Source organism: Ambystoma mexicanum, chromosome 4q (assembly GCF_040938575.1).
Source record: "Ambystoma mexicanum isolate Mex_15411 chromosome 4q, UKY_AmexF1_1, whole genome shotgun sequence".
In the NCBI taxonomy this organism is placed as follows: domain Eukaryota; kingdom Metazoa; phylum Chordata; class Amphibia; order Caudata; family Ambystomatidae; genus Ambystoma; species Ambystoma mexicanum.
Genome location: NC_090928.1, coordinates 900,927,187 through 900,950,648, shown reverse-complemented (window position 1 = coordinate 900,950,648; position 23,462 = coordinate 900,927,187). Strand labels below are relative to the sequence as shown.

The window sequence follows — 23,462 nt, the reverse complement described above, 5'->3', positions numbered from 1 at the left end:
CTGAGCAGATAACTGGCTCTAGGCATTCTTTTGTGTGTAAAGTTCGCAAATTCCTTATATAGTGAATAGGTGCCAATTTTATCTACTGACATACAGCAGTCATATTCGTACAGTTTTTTTTTTTTTTACAAAACGCAGGCCGGAAACAAAGGTTGTCTTTAATGGTGCCAATATTCAAAATGATATGCTCCCTTCTTTGTTGACAGAGAAGCACAGAAAGTGGATTAGAGTTGGTGACCATGAGAGCAAATTCTTGATATAAGGGATTCTGCAGGGAACTAATCATTTTGGTATAAAAATTAAGCTGTCTCCATTGAAATCTGGATGCTAAACTAGACAAACACAATTCTACTAGGATACATGAGTTAGGAATGGATTTAGCCAGTCTCAAGACCTGTTTCCAAATTCAACCTTGCATTGAATTGAAATAGTCATGCCGTATATTTTTTTTATTTTATTCGGTTTACAAAAGAAAACCTTTAAAAAACAAAGAGAAAGAAAAATTAAATGCTCGCAGTTACATTGCTCCATACAAACCCACACCACTTATCGTTGGTACACATCTCAAGAGTTCCTTATGGTTGTGGGATTCGGTTCAGCCAAGTAAAGTTTTAGGTCCTTCAAAAACAGAACCAGTCCAAACAAGACTTTACGGTCGGAGCCGTCGAACATCACTTTCTACCAATTGTTGGCTAAATACGTTTAACGGGCCTTAAAAAGAGGACCGAACTGTTTTATTCGTAGTGAGCGAAACCTTGGGCAAAACAAGATCAAATGTTTTAAATTCTCTATGGGATGTTCACAGAAACGACAAGTAAGATCGGCAGTTTATTTGGATGCCCAGGTGCTTGTTCGATCTTTAGTCAAAAAAAGATTTAAACAGAAGTGTAGGTATAGTAGTCTCGAATTCTGGTCTGGAGATTGTATCAAATAGGGTTGTAATTTGTCCAACTCTCTTGCTTCAGGTGGTGCATCTTTTATAAGTCGAGAACATGTTCTATCGACGCAGGTTTGATGCCAATCCGAGCTCCATAGTTTAGATTTTGCCTTTTCTGGATTTGCAAGTAAAGTTACTATTTTAATATTGTTTGCCTCGAGGATTTCTGCGCATGATTGATTCCATTTAGAGAGAATTGCATATTCCGGATCAGTGTCCGAGTTGTGTAAGATTTTGAATTGGGGGACTGGGTTTAAGACTTGGGTCTTTCTATATAACGATAGAGCGTTCCAGCACACGCTCGTTGTATAGATGTCAAACCCAATTAAAATCTTATATTGCATGTCGGGCAGCCTTTGGGAAGATGTAAAGCTGTGGTCCAGAAATTGTTTTCGAGTGTACTCCACAACTCGTATGGACAGCCAAACATGTTGTCGGCACCATAGATGAGTGCTGGTATAGCCTTTTGTCTATAAAAGTCGATCATGGGTTTTATGGAGAATTTTCCAAATCTTTTGTTTATAATAGCTGCTTGGCAAGCTAGTTGCAGACACTTTCTCTTGGTTGCCTCAACCCAGGGATTCTCATTTATGTGGGCACTTATCAAGGATCCCAGATACTTTATATGGGAAGAAATGCAGAGAGATGTTTTTTCCAAGTGCCAAACGAATTGTGAGGATCCTCTTTTACAAGATGCCAAATTGCGTAATATCAAGACTTCACATTTTTTCTTATTGATATGAAGCTCGTTTTTATTTACATATCTTTCCAAGGCATCACGTTTTTGTTGTAAACCAACAGGTGTAGCGTCCAAGAGTATTAAGTCATCGGTGTATAGGAACCAGCCCAGTTGTGACCCATGACTTTTCGGAGGAAAGGCTACTAACTCGTTTAATGTCGATCCGATGTCAGAGATAAAAAGGTTGAAAACAATGGCGGCTAATGGGCATCCCTGTTTTACACCCTTAAAGGTTTGAATTAAGGGGGATAGGTTGCTTCTTTGGTCCAATCTAATTTGTATGGTTGTGTTAGTGTGCAACTCTTTGATTGCATCCAAAAGGTCAGATGGGCAATTCCATGCTTTAAGCTTCTCCCATAAGATTTGGCAGTTGACGCTATCGAAAGCATGTGAAAAATCAATAGTTGCTACGTAGATTGCCGTGTTGGTTCTTATTGATTCCATTTTCAAAAGGTTCAGCAAGAAAGTATTGAGCCCACAACCGATGCCCTTGACAAATCCCACTTGCCGGTGGTCAATATGATGGCTTGCAGTTGACCAGGATTTTAGCATTTGTTGAAGTTGGCTAGCGGAAATTTTGCCAATTACGATGAGTAGGGCAATCGGTCTGTAATCTCTCGGGTCAAGTCTGTTACCCTTTTTAAAAATAGGTACAATAATGGCGTTTTTCCATGATCTTGGAATCGCCTGTTTCAGTCTTATTCTCTCAAAAAGCATAAAGCAGAGCTTTGCCCAGGCCTCAGGGTTTTGTTTCAGTGTAAAATTAGTAAGGCCGTCAGGCCCTGGAGCTCTTGAGGCACTTGATTTCTTAATTGAGTTTGTGATGTGAGCTATATCAAACTTCAGCGACCAGGGAGCTGAAGTTTTACTCGATCTTTCAGGCTCGGCTTTCGGAGTGCTGAATAAGTCTGTATAATGTTTTAGCCAGGTTTCCTGAGTGATAGGCGACGGTTGGAGTGCCTCTTGAGGAGCGGCAAGCTTATTTACAAGGCTCCACAATTCTGCAGAATTTCTATTCCTCAGTTTTTGTAGCATTTCTTCTGAGTCATTCTGGAGTAAAGCTGTGTTGTGACTTTTTCTCCAGTTTCTATATTTTTGTGTTGTACGTTTTTTGCCTGCACAATAGAGATCTTTATCCTCTCGAGGCAGCTTCCTCAGTTCTCTACGTAGTAAACGTTTGCGTTGAAGCACCTGAATATCAAACTTATGTTTATGTTGCATTTTATATTGTTTGAGGCCTTGTTTCTGTTCTGTGAAATGGGACAGAAGCTGTTGGTATTCGATCCCGTCCGGAGTTGCCGCCAAAGCTGATATTATCGAGTTGACGTCATTGATTTTGAGATTAAGACGAATCCTGCCTGATCGATAAGTTATGGCATAAGGCCATATTTTTTGTGATGTATTATTACAAGTGTCAAACATCATCTTAAGCATGTCGTGATCGCTGTGTTCCATTTTAACTACCTTCAAATGATGGACTTTTGGAGCAAGCGGTTCAGACACAAAAAAGTAATCTAGAGTTGAAGATTGTTGATTGCGGCTCCATGTAGGATTTGCGGGGATATCCCTGGGAGTGTTCCCATTCAGAAGAGTACATTTTCTGGAGTTCATTTCAGACATCCAAGAATTGGCAGCCGTTTTGTAAGTTTTTTTGTTAGTTGACTTTCATTTAGACTTCGTGTTCGTATCCAAGCAATCAATGTTTAAATCGCAGCAGATTATAATTTGGGCAGTGCTTGAATTTTCCATTGTAGTGTCTATAATCGTAGTCACCTGGTCAATAAATTGGAGAGTTCTTGTTACAGTTTGGTTCCAATAAAGGTTAATTATATACAGGGAGTCGGAGTTGCAGGTGCCAGGTAACCTCACTTTAGCTGTTTGTATATATGGTGAAACGTTATTTGTTTCTACTATTCAGAAACCGCGATCTTTACTGGCGGCTATCAGGAGCCCTGACATTGGCCTGCCTTTCTGGGGTTTAACCGCTGGGTTTACTACTATCTCGAAAGAAGGAGCACTTGGGAAAGTCGTTAACCAAGTTTCCTGTAGACATATTAGATCCAGATGACCCTCCCAGGGAGAGTTGAACAGGTGGACAAATCCTCGGGTATTCCAGGATCCAAAAGTCAGGGACCGGTTTCCACTCGATTCCTGGCGTTAATTGCAATTTAATTGTTAAGGTTAGCAGCCAGCCATGCCCAATTTTCCATTTCACAGCTGCTTTTAAGCACTTCCTTGTCAATTGTAGTTAGACCTTCAATTGTTATTTGAATTTGTTCATTTTCAGTAATCCGAAGTAGTTCTTCGTTTTCAATTTTTGGCATAGTTTCGAACGATACCTTAGACTCGGGTCCTTTAATATTTTTGTGTGTCATGCTCTTGTTTGTTGATTTTATAGGAATTTCGTGTTTTTTTCCATGCATGCTGTTCGGAGGCGTCTTTGCTGTAAAAAGATCTTGATGCTGAGAGTATAGATCAAAGCCTACTGACAGTAATGCCAGTACTGAGTCCAATAATATATCACAAATTATTCGCGATGCAAGATGCAGGGTCACTATGTCATTTCTTTTTTCACAATGAAATTCCACTATTTTTAGGTCATCCGAGTGGATAGTTCACAGACTTGGGATTAGGTAGAATAACTTAGATATGTAGTGCCGATTCAAAATCAAGTTTTCACACGAGTCAAGTCTTTCCAGAATTAGCTTTTCATACGTTGATATCTTTTTCATTATTTTAGAATTCACCAGGTTGTGTTTAAGAATAGACTGTGGAGCATCTGAAAGAAGATTGTGTGAAGAGTGTGACTCTGACAATGTATGATTTACTTCCGTAGTAGAGGTCTTCTTGATATTTGAGGAGGCATAGTTAACCTTAGGTTGTCTAATGTCACAATCGTTTACCGGAACATTTTTTGCTAATATTTTCAGTCGTTTTTCGGCCAAATTTAAAAAGGGAGGGTCAAGATCGCTGTTTAATTCAAGGATCGGTACAGTAGGTCTCACAATAAAACAAGATCTTCTTGGCCTGGATGGATTTGAGGCTCGGGGTAAATCAAGAAGCGAGGGATTGTCTCCACAGCTGCTGGCATTGGTTGGCTTTGCCGTTTCAGCTGGATGCATGTCAAGGTTCATGATCATAGATTCAGGCTGCTCAGTTTCAGGGCTTTCTTCATAGTCTTCATACGTGGATAGATTTTCCAGATCGGATTCAACAATCTGTATTGCCTCAGGAGAATTTGGTGCGGCATTGGAACTTTCTCCTTCGTGTATTGGATTTACGATTTGTGAAGAAGGTACAATGGATACAGAGTTACTAACTGTTAAATTTACTGTTTTGAAGTAACGCAGGAATTTTCTTGAAATATTTCCATGACGTAACTTAATAGAAGTTTGATTTTTAGTTTGCGAATGTGGGGGCCGGAATTACCGGACAAGGAATCCCCTTAAAGATGTCGAATAGATCTGATTTTTTAGTAATCGATGGTTCGGCTGTACTTGTTGCTAATTTGCCGTCTTTAAGGTTTTTTTCATGTTGCAACTAATCCGTTTTTGAGGATGAAGGTAATTGCAGGTTGGCCGGAGCAAGATTACTGGGTTGACATCTAATTACCAACACCTCATCAAACCAAGTCGCCTTGGGTTGTGCAGGGTCGTTATCATTGGAGTTAAGCACGACTGGATTGGCATCAGAAAGCACCAGGTGAGTACTTGGAGTCTTGGAGAGCTTTTTTGCTGCACGAGATGTCATAAGGTCAACATTTGTTGACTTTTCGTTTCTCATTGCAAGTGGTGTTATCGGGAGGTTACGATCACCAGGGAGTGGCATAGGGTTTGTTGATATTACGTCCGACACCCGTTCTTTTTCTTTTTGGGCCCTGTTTTAAGGGGTTGCTTCCAAGTCAAGAGGCTGTAGGTTAACTGCAGAATTTTGCTTGAAGAGTTTCAAAGCTTCACGGGCAACTTCTGCTAAGAGCTTTTTGTCTTCATTATTGTTTAACGTATGACCAGAGATTGATTCTAACATTTGATCCATTTTACAGCTCATAGAAGTTAAGTCGTCCTTACCGACAATTCCTTTCCTTTCCATCTCAGTTATTTTAGTATTGAGAAGTGCAGTTAATATGGTAAGGTCTTTAATAGTTTCATTCATGTGTTCATAGAATTTGAGAAAATGCGCAATAGATATACCCATAAACGCCATGATAGTAGTCTGTAGCTCTTTAGAAATAGAAAAGTCCCAGGGAGCATCATGCATGGCTCCGGTTAGATCGTGTCTGTTTCGATCGATACCTGCGTCTACTCGATCTAACTTTGGGATAAGGGTGCTCCATGATAGAAGAATCAGTTGAGGAGGTTTCAGACAGAGAGGTGTTGGGATTGTTGAATTTGTCGTTCGGGGGCCAGTGTAGTGTGTGCATCATGTTCAGAGGATGAAGGCACATGGGCCATTTTTTGATTGCGCAATGCCGGTGTCTGAGTGAGCTTCAGTTTTTTTAGTTGCGAACATTGCATGTATGGGGAACTGCTTACATTGGTCCGTCTCCGTTTTGCCCCAGCAATGCCTTCAGTTGGAGTGATTGTCGGATTATTGGAGTCGAAATCTCAGGCTTCTGAGAGGGTTTGTTGGTTCATGTATAGAGGATTTACCTGGAGTCCAGACTCTAGACTGCCAATTTTGCTGTGCTTTATTTATCTGTGCTAAATCCAAAATTAGTTTGTTAGCAATGTCAAGTGAGTTGCGACAGGTGTCTGTGTCATGCACAGTAAATGATGTAATTGGCTGTATAAAGTGTACAGATAAGGAATAGATGTGCGCGTCGGTCAGCAAACAGCTTTTATGAAACACCTCGTTGCATTGAATGTTAGAGATTTTTCCCAAGGGACTAGCCAAAGCAAGTAAAATCGAGCGGCTATTTTTGGATGAAGCCGTATCTAAAATTGGAGATGTAGTTGATGTAGGGACACGGCCATCATCGTAACTCAGGGGTATAAGTTCAGAGGCAGTGAATGCATTGTGAGAATTGGAGGGCATCTGCCTGACGAAACTGTTTCAACAGTACCAGTTTCGGGGTTGTCAATACACTCGACGGCTCCGAGGCAGGACAAGTGTGGGCAACTTTCTGAAGGCGCAGGGACAGGTGACATGTTGTTCGCTACCAAAGGTGGGTTTGTTGCAGGAACATTAAACTCAACAAGATCGTCAGTGTTCATGTCAGTGATCTCAGGGGCTGACAGTTTAACTGTCAGTATGTTTTCATTATTGAAAAGATTCTCAAGCGGCGCGGGCAGCACAGCAAATGCGGTGGTGGCGGATAAACAACTCTCAGCGTCAACATCAGCGTCAGCATTTATGTTGGCAGAGGTAGCATGTTTATTTTGTATATATGGTAGATTTACTTGAGACGTAGCTTGCACCGTAGTGGGGCGATACTGCAGAACTGCAGGTTGAAACAGAGCGTCTTGCTGAGTTTCCAAACGTTTCCATTTTTTTGTCTGTGCATGCGTCTTGGAAAAGAGTTGATGCACGGTGGAGGATGGTAGGGCTGGGGCGGGCGGTACATCGCGAAGACAGGGCATCCTTATGATGGTAACAAGAGCCTTCCAGATCTTCCAAACCGCCAAAGAGCAAAACAGTGCAAGGGCATGGAGGCGGCCTCTTTATAGTCAGCTGACAGCTGATACAGCTGACTTAAAGGCACATGCACCCCTGTCAAATGTTACAGTTCAAAGACAGTTCAATCCCCAATGAGAGCACGCTGAATACACAGGGTGCAGATGCAGATAGCAGGACCACAGTAAAACAGCAAAACAGTGCGATTCTCGCCCTTTCGCTGACAAAGATCGAGGCCATATAAAATCACGGCCTCTACCTTAAGTATATAAAATTGGATAGCAGGTTCCAAAGAAAATTTGCAAAATCTTTTGTAAATAATTGATAATTGGGAAGCCAAAGGGCGAACTTTTCCTTTTATTATTTTTTTCCAGCCCTCAATAGAGAGATCAGTAGAAAGTTCGTAACCCAAATATTTGGTAGTTGAGACCGATGTAATGGAATTGTCATTCAGGGACCAATTATAACGAGAATTTTATTTCAGGTCAATTGTTTGCAGTTATTGTTATGTTTTTTGTATTTTGATCAATTGTAGCCCGTTTTGCTTTTATGATGGTCTTTTAATCATCAAAATAAAGTTCTATTCATTAATTAAACTAGACAACGAAGACAGTTCTTCACCACATTGTCAGACTAGAAATAGTGTACAATTGTGTCATGTGCATTAAAAAATATTATTTGGAATGGTGTGTCACATTTGAAAAGGAGTGCCAAGGAAATTAAATTAAACAAGGTATAATGTTGACAAAACTACATTACGGTATATTGTAACTACACAAACTAACAAAGCAAGCACGTTCCAAAATATCTTTTGAAAAATATGACAAAATCCCAATCACAAATCAGCAAAAATAGAAGATGCCAAACTCACCAAATGTCAACAGTATGTATGTATTAGGAATCTGACCAAATATGGCGAGGGGTATTGCTTGAAGGAGAATGTTTGCAAAACAGTCAACATTTTGGGGCATTAACATTTTATCATGAGATCTTGCTGGTACATACTTCTAGCTTTCTTTTACCCTCTATTTAACCTAAGGAAGGTAAGGACTCTTGCCTTAACCTTGACAATTCAAGATGGAGAAAGTATGGATGAGGAAGAGAAAAATAAAACCATATGATCAGAAACATTCAGATAATTGAACTACAACCAACTGGTGCCTATTAAAGTCTTAATCTTTAATGAATTGATTAAATACATCTGAGGCAAGCACATAGTGTAACACTCACCTGATTCCCGTAGAGGCGCCGGTCTTGACTGGGCGTATACCGTATCTTCAAAGGTGATGTGTAACACACGGCTGGCTCTTTGGGCTGGACCTCTGTGCACTGTATGTCTGACTCGAAGGGTAAGATGTCTGCAGATAGAAAATATGGGATTAAGGAACTGGGTTATTGAATGTCTCTCTCTTCCTCCCTTTCTCTTCTCCTGTAGAACCCCAAAGGTTAACGCTCTCACCTTAGGTAAGTGAACGCCGTGCTCTCCATCTGCCTCGGGGCAGGGTGCTGTAACCAGTTTCTTCACTGGATAAGGGGAGCAGGCCTCTTGACTTCAGAGGACTGCTGTCCGTCGTTTACTGCACGAACGGTAAGTTTCGAGTAATTCTAATGTCTTTAAAGTCTTTAGTAATGATGTTTCTTGTTTTGCAGGGTTCCGGCGATGGCGGATGATGGGCTGAAGTGAGTTGAAGATGGAGCCCGTGTGATGAATAGAAGCGCCTGGAAGCACGTAAGTAAGCGCTTGTTGCCTGCTTCACGTAGCGCTCTAACTGTCTTTTTATTTTGCAGGTACAAGTTCGGAGTGGCTGCAGGGTGCCGGAATACCCACTGGGTTAGATGTGGAAAGGAGTAATGGCACCTGAGTATTAAAGTTCCCCAATGTCTTTAAACGCACCTTGTTTTGTCTTTCAGATGCGGGATGCAGCGCCGAAGGCCTCTGGAGCGTGCGAAGAGTTGGTAAGCTTTTGTCTTTCAGATGCCGGAATGCAGTGTGAAGACCTCCGGAGCGCACGAAGAGTAGGTAAGCCTTTGTCTTTCAGATGCCGGAATGCAGCGCGAGGCTTTGGTGACAGCCGATGGACCAGGTAAGTGAAGAGCTGTCACTGAAGACCGTAATGCTAAACTCTTCTTTCTTGTCTTTATAGGTGTTGCTGAAGACTGGATTCAGGATGGTAAGCCTTTTTCCTTAGGCCCAGGATCAGATGCAGAAGACACGATGAGCGTTCTGCTGCAGAGGATGCAGAATAACGCAAAGCAAGATTCATCCATCGGGTGTGGTTTAAATAGCCTCCTGTAGTGCTTAGGTGTCTCCTTCCACAGCCACGCCTAGGTAAGAAAAGAGTTCCTGCTTTCCAGAAGAGTTCCAGTGTTCTGAATCTAGGGAGTGGCTCCTGCCCCACCCAACAGGAAAAGTAGTTCCAAACAGAAGAGGATCAGAGGCTCAACTGGTAGGCAAGTAAGCAGCATGGTCTGCTGCAGGTAAGTCCACCCAAGCATTATGAGCCCGGCGCTTCCAGCGCTGGGACTGGGCATATTTATGAGCCTGGTGCCACTGGCGCCAGGACTGGGTCCAAAAGGTCCCAATTGGGACTGGTTGGCACTCGGAACCTGGGTTATGGATCTGCTTCCAAGGGAGTTGGGAAAACCCTGACCTTTTGGAAGCAGAGATCATGACACATAGTACTGAGAAGGGAACACTTTTAGTTTACGAGAAAATGAGTCCATTGTGATTGGAAGGCATTACACTTGGGTGAAGTTGATATAAGTTAAAGCCCAGCACTGGAGGAAAGAACTATTTAAAAGGTGACAAAGTGAGGTGCAAAGCATTCCTTTTTTTTCAGGTGTGCCCATTGATGAAACCTGCTGCAAAACAACGGAACAAGCTAGTGAGTGGATGATAAGATTCCTAATGAAGAGCCAAAAGGAGCCTGGAAATGCACAGAGCATCTTTAAAACAACTCTGCAACTAAAATGTGTGTAGACTCAGCATTATTTTTATCTTAAACTTGAATGGAGATTATGGATTATTTTTACTTTCTTTTATTTCTCCTGTTAAGGACAGACGCAGAATGTGTTTTTCACAATTATAGAATGCTATGAATCACCCCCATATACAAGTAGTCAACCATAACAGACCAGGCTTTATTTCTTTCTTCACTGAGGAGACATTTAAAATAGAACCCTAAAAAGGTTGAGTGACAATCCATGATACTTTAAGGCAGTATATTTCAGCTGCAATGTTTTAAATACATTACGACTCAATCTCAGGGTACAGAGACCAGCTTGTTCGACTATTTGAATGCCTTCAATGCCACTGTCTAGCTGTTCCGGTGGCTTGTGGCGGTAGGAACTGGAGAAGGGACCCTATTTCCGAACTGAAGATGCATGCCTTGGCTGCAACCACGGAAGGTAATGATTGCAAACTGAGCTGCCTAAGGATGCTTATTTGTGTAGAGATCTAGGCTCTGAAAGTGCCATCTTTGGCACCTATGCAACGGACCAAACATGCTTGTCTTGAGGATGGGATTAAAAAAAAGCTCCTTACTTCATAATCTTCTTGGTGCTCCTCTTTGTTTTATTGCTGGTTGTGAGGGGTACTCCACTGCTTCGCTCCACTGGATTTTGCTCCTTATAAAAATTGTCACTCATGCATTTAATTAATTTAAGGGTTTTCGAAAGAACTCCATGCTGTGTTCAGACACAGCCAAGTGCTTTGAAAACAGATGGTGCTGAAGAGCAGCTTTGGCATTCCAAGGAGTGAAGTAGGCACAGTTAGTACAGACATACATCAGCAGGAGACAAATGTGTTTCAGTTTGAGTAGTCATAGTTGTGCCTCTACCTGGAGACCCTGGAACCTATCTAACTGGAGCTCTGTCTAACTGACCGGCACTGCGAGTCGCTCCTCGACTCTTGCCGCCGTCAGCCGTGCCATACGCTTCCTGGAGGGGGCGGAGCCACGCACGGCACGTGATCCATCACGTGACTTCGGGAGCAGCCAAAAGACTCAGGCTGCCTCCCGCTCTGTGAATTGTGCCTCTACCTGGAGACCCTGGAACCTATCTAACTGGAGCTCTGTCTAACTGACCGGCACTGCGAGTCGCTCCTCGACTCTTGCCGCCGTCAGCCGTGCCATACGCTTCCTGGAGGGGGCAGAGCCACGCACGGCACGTGATCCATCAAGTGACTTCGGGAGCAGCCAAAAGACTCAGGCTACCACCCTTGCGGCGTTAAGCCCGACAGGGGTGAAGGGCGCTGACTGTTTTGCGACTGTTTGGTGCTGTGGCACCACTTACAGCTTGAAACTTGCGAAGGTGAGCTATTCATACTATAAATCCATAAAATAGTGCCTCAGTGTACTCTTGCGCATATATATGGTGGAACCTGACACAACTGAAGCGTGACAATATTTACACGATTGTACCTACTTCCTCATCACTACCTCTTATTAGGAGAAGGGTGACCAAAATCCATCAAAACCCATGGCCAAAACCAGGCAGAACAAAACTCGCTACAACCTGCGTAAGGGCCAAGAAGGACCTAGGGACCTTCCTTCACAGAAAGCTAATAAGAATATCAATACCACAGAGGAGAAGGGTAGATCGATCAAAGGAACTATTCCAGCTATGTTTGGGAAAATTCACACCAGGGCTACCATCACTGGGGATAAATCAGGAACAGAAGCCAGTAATCCTCAACCACCAGTCCTACATAACAACAGTATCTATTTGGATAATACTAATTTCAATGACATTGATAACAATTCTCTCTTAGATCTATGCCTATCAATTCAAAAATCAATGGCCCCACTAAACAATCCTCCTACAGTTTTCAATGATTGTCCACTTGTGATTGAGGCACAGGTTCTAAATACAGCTCAGGGGGGGCAGCAAAAGCCTGGGGGACTTATTAGCCCAAGACAACCTGGTAATTCTACATCAAATTTATCGGGCTCTCTCCCCATGCGCCCCTCCCCTATCTCCCCAGTAGTTTTGTCAGAGGAACGGCTATCAACTTCCCCAAACCTTTATATAAGCTCTGATGACCCGGAACATATGGACAAAGGAGACAATGGAAACTCTGAAGTCTGTAACAATTTAGCCATTATAGATCTGCAAGCCTCAGTGGCTTCCCTTCAATTTGCTATGAAAATTCTGCTTAAACTATGCGGGAGGATCCATGCAAACTCATTAATACAGCTGGGGCTCTCCAATCCCCTCATTCCTATGGGGCAAGATCTACCCAACCAGCATCCCCCTAAGGGAGATGAGGGACAGGACTCACAGATGATACCTGACAATTTAGAAAAATCTACAGTGAAAGCCTTGGAAATACCTCTGACAAAAAAACAGCGACGTCAACAAAGACGCCTAGCTTCGAAAAATTTGGTGGCGGAAATAGCCTCCCCTTTACCTGCCACTAACATTCCAACAATACGTACAAAAAAATCTAAACGTAAGAAGCGAAAAACCAAGAATAATGCTAAGAAAGGGATGGGGACCCTAACAAGTTGGATTATCCCGGATATAACAAAGGAAATCACCAGCACGATTATAGAAGACCCCAACCCTAACCTTTCAACTAACTCAGCTGAAGTGGACACTAAATACTCGCACCAAGACGAACAGCATAAAGTGGATAACAAGGGACCTCCTACACCACTGGAAACAATAGAAATCGATATCCCTAATACAAGTAAAATATGCATCATCAAAAACTTAAATCAAAAGAAGAGGGATAAGTGGTTGACAAGAACGGAGGTTTTAAATAAACTGCATCTGATCCCACCATTGCGGGTAATCCGCTCGGAGGACTTCTCTTTTGTAGAACCGCTCTCTGTATGCAATCCCAATGTGACAGCCCTCCATTGTTGTGTCTTGGCATCTGCTCAATTGATTCGATCTCATAAACAATGTCTACTACAGGTGGGGGTGGAAGTAGATGCTTGTAAAGAGAAGGAAGATCCTTTACTTCCAAGTGCTGAACCAACGGCAGCCACAAATAAGAGTGGTATACCCACCCAAAAAACAGGAAAGAATGTGCAGATGACAGACATCCAAAACACTCTGAAATGGCTGGCAGATTCGCTGCCCCTAGTCCTACAACAATCATGAGATCAAACCCTCCTAAGCTGGAACACACATGGTCATCAGCATTTTCTTACTAACAAGGGCTCTCTATCAATGATAAGTAAATTCCCCATCTTTCTATTACAAGAAACATGGCTGCTACAGCAGACAGCCATGGATGGGTATACTATTTATCACACCCTTGCGAAGAAAGGCATACGTGGACGACCATATGGAGGTCTAGCGATAGGGATTTCCGATAAGCTGAAAAGTAGAATGATCCCAGTGGATAGTGACTATCTATGTGCTGCTGCTCTGACCCTCAGGATTAAAGCAAGATGGGAAGAAATATTATTAATTAATATATATAATCCCCCGGGCGCAAAACACAGAGAAAGTATACAGGATACCCTGCATAATCTCTTAAGTGATTGGAATGTAACCAACGGTAGAGATTTTATTATTTTGGCTGGGGACTTAAACTGTAGAATCAATAGCGGTAGTGGCACAAGTAATAATCAGCTTCTAACAAGTAACAGTATATGTAATCAGGCTTTTACGGATATAGAAGGGATGTGCTGGAGGGGTTTCTTTGACTGCTGGGACCTTGAAATAATTAATGGTCGTACTAGAAACGATAGCCAGGGTAAATTTACATGGAAGAATGGGAGCAGTATGAGCACCTTAGACTATATCTATACCAGTGTAGAGATCGCATTAATTGTCAAAGATATGAAGGTGAGCGAATACAAATGGAGTGATCACGATCCACTGATATTATCACTGGGACTCAACCACCCGGATGCTGCATTGGTAAATTTGGGAGATCTCGTAATTAACCATTCCCTAAATCGCATTTCCTGGTCAACGAATAATATTCTAAAGGCCACAAGGGCGTCTGAAGAGTGGGGTATTAAACAATTAAATATGTTTATGCAAAAGTCACCGGAACAAATAGAAAGGTGGATAAGTAAGTTCTCTGCGCTACACGGTTCTCGTAAAATGGGCCTGATGGTGGGCAAGACCTCTAACGAATTTGACCGTGCGATCAGAGATAGGAAACGTAAGCTTAGAGGAGACATGAGGTATATAAGAAATGGCCCTGATCCCAAGAAGGTGATTGCTCTTAAAATAAGAAAGCTGAAGACCACTTACCGAATATGGTTAAAAATACACAAAAATACAAGGAAGTTAGAAAGGTGGCAACATACAGTCAGGACACTATGTGGTAAGAACACTCGCAAAATTTGGTCCATATTGGGGAAGGCGAAGGTGAAAACTTTACCTATTATGGTTAATCCTATAGGAGAAGATAAATGGATCTCCTTTTTGGAAACGAGAAATACGGGGAGCAGCCCTGAGACTTACATCCCCAGGGCTAGCAAACCCCCTACTCCCCCATTCTCTATTTCTGTGGAGGACCTGCAGATAAGAATTAAGGCTTTAAACACCTCACGTGCTCCAGGACCTAATGGCCTCTCTAATATGGTGCTGAGGAGTAACCCCCTCTTTTGGGCAAACCTCTTGAAAATACTGTTTGATAAAATACTACATGAAGGTAATATACCGACATCATGGCAGGCAGCCATCATCATACCTGTCTTTAAGAAAGGTAGCAGGGCCGACCCTACGAACTACCGGCTCTTATCTATGCTGGACTGCTCTGGGAAACTGTTTGCAGCACTTATTCTTAAAGAATTACTATTATGGGTAACTTGGTTATTTCAGATATACCCAAATGTCTCCTAGGGACTAATAATTGTCCCCCTAAGATAGGTCCCTACCACTGCCCGCTTCTAGCTTATGCAGACGACTTGGTGATCATGGATCACACTTTTAGTGGTATCCTGAGATCAGCCAAACAGCTATGGCATTATGCAGAAAGCAATGAATTAGTTATTAACAACAGTAAGACCAAGTTGTTGTTATACACTGTTGGCAGAGTGGCTAGACCAAGAATGATGATGGGAGTGAACGAAATTGAATACACGCACATGTATATATATCTGGGGGTAGAATTCGATAACAAAGGAAACTATTTCACCTGCATCCAGGAGCGCAAAACAAAAGCTGCTCAACTTACAGCTTTAGTTTATAAATTCACACGAGAGCAATGTGGATTTTCAATTTGGGCAGCACGTCAGCTATATATTCAATGTCTGGCTCCTATGGTGACGTATGGCTTAGACCCACTGATAAATATGAATTTAGGATGGTTACAACTGATAGAGGGTAAGTTCTGGAGGAAAATCCTCGGCCTTCCGCAATGTATTCCCATGGCTATTATTAGGCTTGAGATGGGAATTTTCTCCCTTAGAGCCATGGTAATAAGAAAGAGGATGGAATTCCATATTAAGCTCAATAACAAACCAACAAACAAACTATTTCAGACGATCAGGGAAGATTGTGCGGCTGGTAGACAGGCTAAATTTGAAAATCAGATTCGGTCCCTAACTGAAGAAATCAGCTGGTCACCTGAATGGGGCCGGGAAAACGAAGTCCTGATTACCAGCATGCGCAATCGCCTTAATCTGTGGGACTGGCAGAACAATTTTAAACATCTTAATAGTCTGAAAAGCTATAGCTTTATTTTATTTAGACTTTACACCTATGGAAAAGCGCAACTTTATCTAAATCAGTGCCCATCAGAGCATCTGAGGCGGTGTATCCTATTAATGCGCCTTAATTACTTGCCGATTCTATCTACCCAGGGCCCTGTACTGGGGCTAAACCTAGCAGAAAGATACTGCAGGATCTGTGACCTTCCTACTGAACCTGAGACGGCTCAACACGTGTTGACGAGCTGTGGTAGGATGAGAATAGAATACAATAGGGATCTGGGCGAATTTGTCCACAATACAGACTATATGGGCCAAGCAGACTTTTGGAAGCAATGTGTTAACACAAATAACCCTAAATTGCATTTAGCACTTTATCAGGTTTGGCGAGTGGCAGTTGCTCTCATGAAATTAAACTCAAGGGGGTCTTTCCCCGATAAGTAAATGACATTTTGTTTCGTTGTGCAAGTATGAAATATTTTATCTTAAGTATGAATCAGAATAAGATGTTTTCTCATCTCTTTTAGATCTCAACCCAAATCCATATAAATTAACTATCCAGAAATTGTACCAAGGATTTTATTAAGATTCGGAATCGTATTGTATCTTACTGTATTGTATTTTAGATATTTGATGTTAATTTATGTGTAAAGTTTTTTACATTTGTTTAAAACTGTATCACATTAATAAATAATAATAATAATAATAGTTGAGCGTTCGGTATGAATAAAAAATGCCCAATAGAAAATGTCTTTCCCTTGTGAGAGTTCTAAGCAATGATGGGAAGTCTTGGGTTGGTGACCAGTAACAGATACATAGGGAAGTGCCTAGATTAAAATATACTTGCAGGAGAAGCTAGTGTGACAGGGCCAAGATCTGACCTTGTCCAGAAGGAGTGGAGGCTGCTCTCAAACTGGAGCGGAAGTCCTACCAGAGGGTTTGCCAGAGCCAGCCCTGCCCCAGAGGTGGGGTGAGGGCTTGGGAGGGCACCATTCTCTGTTCCCTCCACATACGCCTGGGTAGAGTTGAAGAGTACCGCTTACAATCACCCCATTCCAGACTTACCTGATGCTGGCCAGTGTTCCCTCTCTTCTGTTCCAGCACTATGAATCTCAGAGGTCCTTGCAGCGAGGGAAGAAGCCTACAACACACCAGTGAGAGATGCAGCTACAAACAGAGCCAGCAAAGCACTGCCTGCTGCATACTGAAAATCGGGACGCTCTTGTTACGGGAAAAACAAACTTTGGAACTGACAATTACAGTACCATGCCGCCAACACAAAACCCCGGTGGATCCGCATTCAAGAAGGGGGCAGGGCTTAAACAGTGCTTTATGATCTCCAATATGTGTAATCCGGACCCGGGAGAGATCAAGGAAGCAATTGGCCTGGGGAAGCAGGGGAGGGAGTGGACCAATGGAAGTTGAGAATAAAACAGGGGGTTTTCGGGTGGGGTCAAAGGAGTAGGCAGGGTGAGAGATTAGGCTGAGGAAGGACAGTGGAGCAGGGTGTGGAAAAGACTTAGAGCTAGGATATAGATGGTGAAAGAAAGTGGTACTTGGGTGTGGGAGTGTGTGTATGGCGAGTACAGGAGCGTAGTGGTAATTGGGAAATGAGGGGAGTGAAGCTGAGTGAGAAGAATGAGTGGGTGAATGGAAGTAGGGAGACTGCGAGAGAAGATGGGGTGGAGAGTAATGGACAGCAGTGGAGAGCAGTGAGAGTGGAGAGTAGGCATGAAATAGAAAAGCCTTCTATGGACAGAATGAGAGTGAGATAATCTAGAGTGGGAGAAAAAAAGGGAGAAGAGTAGAAGGAAGTGTGAGGCAGGCATGGTATCACAAGTTAGACGCAGACACAAATGTACACGTTTCAACATCTTTATCAAGCTTTGAATGTGGGTTGGAGACTTCCTAGCTGCCCTAATTCTATAATGGAAGTAGTCTCAACCATCAAAGAAAAATAATATAGTCCATGTCAGGCAGTCAAACAAATAAAATATCTATGTCAGAAACCTATACTTGCCCTCACGCTGTACAATAACTAAGTGTGGGAAAATGTATGAGAAATAAAAGTGTATCAAAAGAAAGTCAGAATGGCAACGAAGTTGATTCACAGCTCCCTTCGCCAAGTTTAAGTCAATGGGGCTCTTTTAAGAGTTCCTTCAAAGTGAGAAGTAGGCACAGTTCAAAGAATTGACAGAAGTCTTTCAGGCTTCACTTGCCTGAAACAACATTAGTTCAATATGTATGACAGTTCTCTTCAGGCTTCCCTCGCCTGTTTCACAAAACACAATTCTTCTCAGGCTCCCCTCGCCTGGTTCACATAACACAGTTCTCTCAGGCTCCCCTCGCCTGGTTCATATCATCAATATAACAGTTCAGATATAACAATATTACGGGTGAATATTTCACCATAGGCCCCTCAGGTTTCCCTCACCTGAGCCTAGGCCTTCCAAAACAAACTTCTTTCAATTTGTCGTGGGACTCCCTCCAACCTTCTTGGGTGTCAATTCACCTTCACGTCGAAGACTTTCGAAACTGCCTAGCTTTACTAGGGCCTATGCAGGACCATTTTGACACAATGCATCCTGGTTATTGTAGTTCCTTATATTCACATGTGCTCTTCTTAGCACCTTGGTTTCATACCGCCCTCTTGGCACTCTCTGGAAGTCTCACTTCCTTCATACTTTAAACATTCACTTTATTCATTAACAGGCCCTTTTGGGATCACGGCTTATTTCCTGGTCAGCCTCCCTGTTCCAACATCCATTTAACTTAGTTTTCTGCTCCCTTTTCTGAGGAAGATTACAGTTCACAGAGACTTTCGATAATGTGTCTTTCTTTCTCCGCAGGACCACTTTGCTACTTTGTATTTCAAAACAACAATCGTATCTTACTCTTCTCGCGTCTGCCGTCAGACGCGTTGGCTCGCTTGCAACAATGTTCACATTTGTGTTTTCACAAACCGGGTTCTCCCACCATTCAAGAATTCACTGGCTGTGATAGACTGTGACTGGCTCTTCTCTGCTATTGCGTCCGAGGTCAGGGTCTCTCCCTTTCACCTCTCAGACCTTCCCGGGCACTCCTGTCACACTGGGGGAAACGAGTAACCTTCAGGCACATCAAAGAGAGGATTCCTCCAGCTGCTCAGCTTTCCTCTTGACACCTCTTTGGCTTCTTGGAAATACGAATCCCTCGCCTTGCTTTCTTTTGCTCGCAACCTGTCAACGTCTCAGCCATCCGTTCACTGCATCCTGGTGTTCAACAGCCCTTGCTCAGCTCTGCCTTCTCGTACCCAATCTCGTTCTCCTTGTCTTTCTGTGCTACTCCTCTTTTAATCTGGGGCCATCAATGAGTTTCAGGTGTGTGTGATTTTCACTGAGTGCCTGACCAGGTCCTGGCCTCATTAGTGGGACAGGGCCTTTGCATATTACTAGTGGTAATTGTCCTAGTCTCAGTCTTCCTCTTCCTCATCTCAGCAGTTGGGCTGATAAAGAAAGGAGGGGAATTATGGAAGTTGTAGTATCCCATAAAGGTAGAGGGAATTTATAGTAAACAACTGTCAGGAAATGGGGGCTACCATGTCTCACCTTCTAGTGTTTCTTCCCCACTCACCAAGGACCCCCTACCCAGGTGATCCTCCCACGCTTGTCCACTCCCCCAGGGTCGGGATCCAACAGCAATGGGCCTGCCCTAGACCCCTGAATAAGGGTTCTCCAGGGATTGAGTAGTGAAATACTCAGGTTTTCCCCAGAAGAGAATGAAAGGGCACAACATCAGGGAAAGGAGTATGAATGCCTGAGAGGGATAAGATAGATATAGACTTGGACAGTTAGAAGGCTCTAGATCCTGATAATATTATTGAAGGACACCAGGTCAGGTTACACCTGGAGGACCACAGACGGAGTAAGATAGATAAGGCAGTTGCCTTTAGGCCCTCAAATCTAGTCCGACAGAATCTAAACAGTAGAGGTTACCGACCTCTAGGTACTATCTTGGGGATTAGAGAAGTCTGTGTTAGAGTGAGGGGAAACCCAGAGAAGACGAGAGAGAGGGGGTATGGCCCTCAGTTGGACCCCCTTCAAATTCATAATAAAAACCCTTAAACCATCTTTGAGAGTTGGTGTGTCCATGAAAACATCTGTGACATTAGACAGAGCTGAAGGTGGGGCACAACAAAAGTGTCTACAGGCTTCTCCATTTTCCGGTGCTTTAGGAAGTACGTTTTGTCTTACGTATATCTTTAAAAAGAATGCATAGATTTCCAGAAAATGGCAGAATGTAAAAGGGTGCCCCATCACAGATGAAAATATGACACCAATATGGTCACTGAAAGCTTGCACAATTAATCATACCAAAAAGGCTCCCACTTCATGACCATTCAGCAGGGCAAGTCATGAACCTCCCGGGATTTGGGAGGATATTCAATATGTGAACCTATGCGGACCAAATGGTGGATCATTTCATATTGCTTAACAATGTGGCAGGGCAAAAGTGGCAACTTTTATGTGTTTGTGTTTTTGTTTAACAGCATAATAGTATGTTCAAGGCACATGATATGATTAAAAGGTAACAATCATTGCAATAAATATATGTGTACACAAATCCAAAAACAAAAGTGATCAAAGTTGCAGTGAGTTATACTAATCAAAAAATATTTTATGTAAATTAATATTGAATCTCTGAGCTACCTGTATGTAGAAGGGAATCCCAGCACTGCGTCTGGTTGCACACAATTTAGAAGATGGGTCGCTGGATTTAATTTCCTCTAAAACATCGAGTAACCACTGTTGTGGTAAACGGTGAAGGTTTTCAACATTAGATCTAAGAAACAGAAGTGCATTAAGGCAAAGTTTAAAAAGTAAGACAGAACACATTAAGCTATGTTCCAACAAGCCTGATTTCAGTGATGTGCCACTAAATAGTTACGTGGGAATTTTCGTACAATAGTGTTTACAAACTACATCAATCAAACTCAGCATTGACCAACAACTCATGTTTCACTCTTCAAAATCAAGTTGATTTAAAACAGTGTGGTTTGACACTGCTGAAACCAAATCTTTAAACCATATCTTTAATGGCCTGTTCACATGCCTTCCTGCCAAATTCAAATCCAAGGCGTGAATAATGCGTGAAACAAGGGGAACCATTCCCCATAAGTGCTAGTTAAAAGGTTGAGACATTACTTGTGTCGGATAGCCACAAATTCCAAATGGCCCAAAGTCACGCACAACATCTTCAGCTAGTCTCAGTTTTTCTAGCCAACACCATTGCATTTAGTGAGCTCAATGTTCTTAATACCATTACAAAATTAAGTTACTCACTGTAGTGACTAGAGTACTCATAGTACTTAGTCCCCTTTCCTCCATCCTTGTGGGTGCCCCCCCAACATGGGGACAGTACCAAAGAATGGAGCTTCCCCATTAAATTTAGCCTGCGCACGGAGGCACGGCCCTGAGCGTCGGAACGCCCCTCAAGGCGCGCCCTCTCCGGCGCCTCACTTCAGTCCCCTTTTTAACACATTGGACACGCTTTAATACCTGGCTATAAGGAATACTTTAGCCCCTGGCATACAAACGGGGAAAGGAGGGTGGGACATATGGAGGAAAGGGGACTAAGGACTATGAGTACTCTAGTCACTACAGTGAATAACTTTAATCATATGTCCCATCTCCTTTTGTCAATCCTTGTAGGCGAGTCCACTGAACAAGAAAATAGGGTGGAGCTGTGACAACCTGCCTCATATCTAGGATGAAGCAAAAAGGTTCTCCAGGACCACCTGGCCGAAGTCTGCATCCCACCAGGAGCTGGGATCCAGGGAAGAGTGCTTGCAGTACGCAGACGCAGTGGCTCAAGTAGCCGCCCTGATGACATCCCAGGAAGCATGCCTCTGAAACGCGACGGCCGTGGCCTTTGCTGCGACATGAATCCCTTTAGGAACCAGTTTGCCCATGGCTGTATATGCCTCTGAAGTTGCCTGGACCATCCACCGGCCGACAGTAGCTTTGGACGCCTGGGAGCTGGGCGACGTGCCCCCAAACGTGCCGAACAATGCCTCAGACTTCCTGAAGGATTTAGTCTGAGAAAGGTAGAACTTGAGGACTCTCGAGGTCCAAGGAATGCAAGGCCCTTTCTGCATCTGGCTGCAGGTTCAGAAAGAACACTGGCAGGTAGATCTCCTGATTCAGCTGGGATGGAGTGACCACCTTGGGCAAGAGTTATGGATGAGTACACAAGATGACCTTGTTATGAAACTTGGTGAAGGGCTGGCATGATGACAAAGCCTGCAGCTCACTGACCCTGCATGCCGAAGTTAGCGCCACCAGCAACACTGTCTTCAGTGTCACCAGCCTGAGGTCCACCGAGGCCATCGGCTCAAAGGGCTTGCCGCTGCAAGGCCGCTAGAACCACATTAAGGACCCAGACAGGATCAGGCCTCTGTACCAGCGATAAAAGCCTGGACAACTCCTTCAGGCGGGCCTTAGCCACCAGGTTGGCCGATGAAAAAACGTGCTCTGCGGAATTCTTGTAGGCCCAGATGGCCGCCAGATAGGTGTGGCTGGTATCCACCTGAACACCAGAATGAGCCAGATGAGCGGAAAAGGCCAGCACGTCCTCCAGGGAGCGGGTAAGGGCATCAAGCCCCTTTTTCGCGAGCCCAGTGGCAAAATCTTGTCCACTTACTCTTATACCGAGTCCGCGTAGAAGGCCTTCGGGCCACCTGAATGATGACCCAGTTGTCCTCAGAGAACTGGGCATGGTGGAGTCTGAATTGATCAGGAACCAGGTCGCTAGGGCCATCCTGGCCTGGTCCGGGTACTCCACTGGCCCGCGCTGCTGCGTCAGGAAGCCCCTGCTGGGGATCGGAAGATAGACAAGCCCCTATGAGCACAAGTGAAGTAGGTCTAAAAGCCATGCTCTCGATGGCCAGTGTGGGGTGATCAGGATGAGGCTGCAGCCCACCGAAGCCCGGAACTTGGAGAGGGTCTGCTGAAGCAATGGTGGAGGAGGAAACGCACAGCACCTGTGGCCGTGCCCCCAAAGACCTCTGACCCCGGCCCGCCCATTTTGCAAACCGGGGCCACTTGGAATTCAGCAGAGATGCGAACAAGTCCAAATCCAGATACCCACATCCCTGGAACAGGGGAAACAAGGAATTGGTGTGCAACTCCCACTCATAGGTGTTGAACCCTAAGCGGCTGAGCTGGTCTTCCACCTTGCTGTCCCCCGGGCGGTGGACCGCCAAAATCCAAATTCTCTCCGTAAGGGCCCATTCCTAGATTGCCACTGCCTCCATGCACAGGAGGGGGGGGTGGGGCAGGTGCCACCCTGCTTGTTCAGGTAAAACATTGTGGTGGAGTTGTCGGTCCTGTCCAGAACCAGTGTGTCCCTGATGAGAGGCAGAAAGGCATTGAGTGCCAGTCCCACCGCTCTGAGTTTGAGCAGATTGATATGCAGAAGGGACTCCGCCATGTCCCATGTGCCATGAATGGAGGAGCCCTCCCGCCTAACAGGCAGGAATCTGTCATCACCACCAGAGTGGGCTCTGGTC

The 23,462-nt window shown here is 43.8% G+C and overlaps 1 protein-coding gene across 3 annotated transcripts in view; it reads right to left on the bottom strand.

Moving 5' to 3' along the window:
- THADA (THADA armadillo repeat containing) overlaps positions 1 to 23,462 on the bottom strand; it is a 2,999,906-nt gene that overhangs the window by 1,476,615 nt on the left and 1,499,829 nt on the right. For all 3 annotated transcript variants that reach the window (XM_069608464.1, XM_069608463.1, XM_069608465.1), the window contains exon 23: positions 20,602 to 20,734. In XM_069608464.1, coding sequence (XP_069464565.1) covers positions 20,602 to 20,734 — 133 coding nt within the window. The remainder of the gene's footprint in view (positions 1 to 20,601; positions 20,735 to 23,462) is intronic.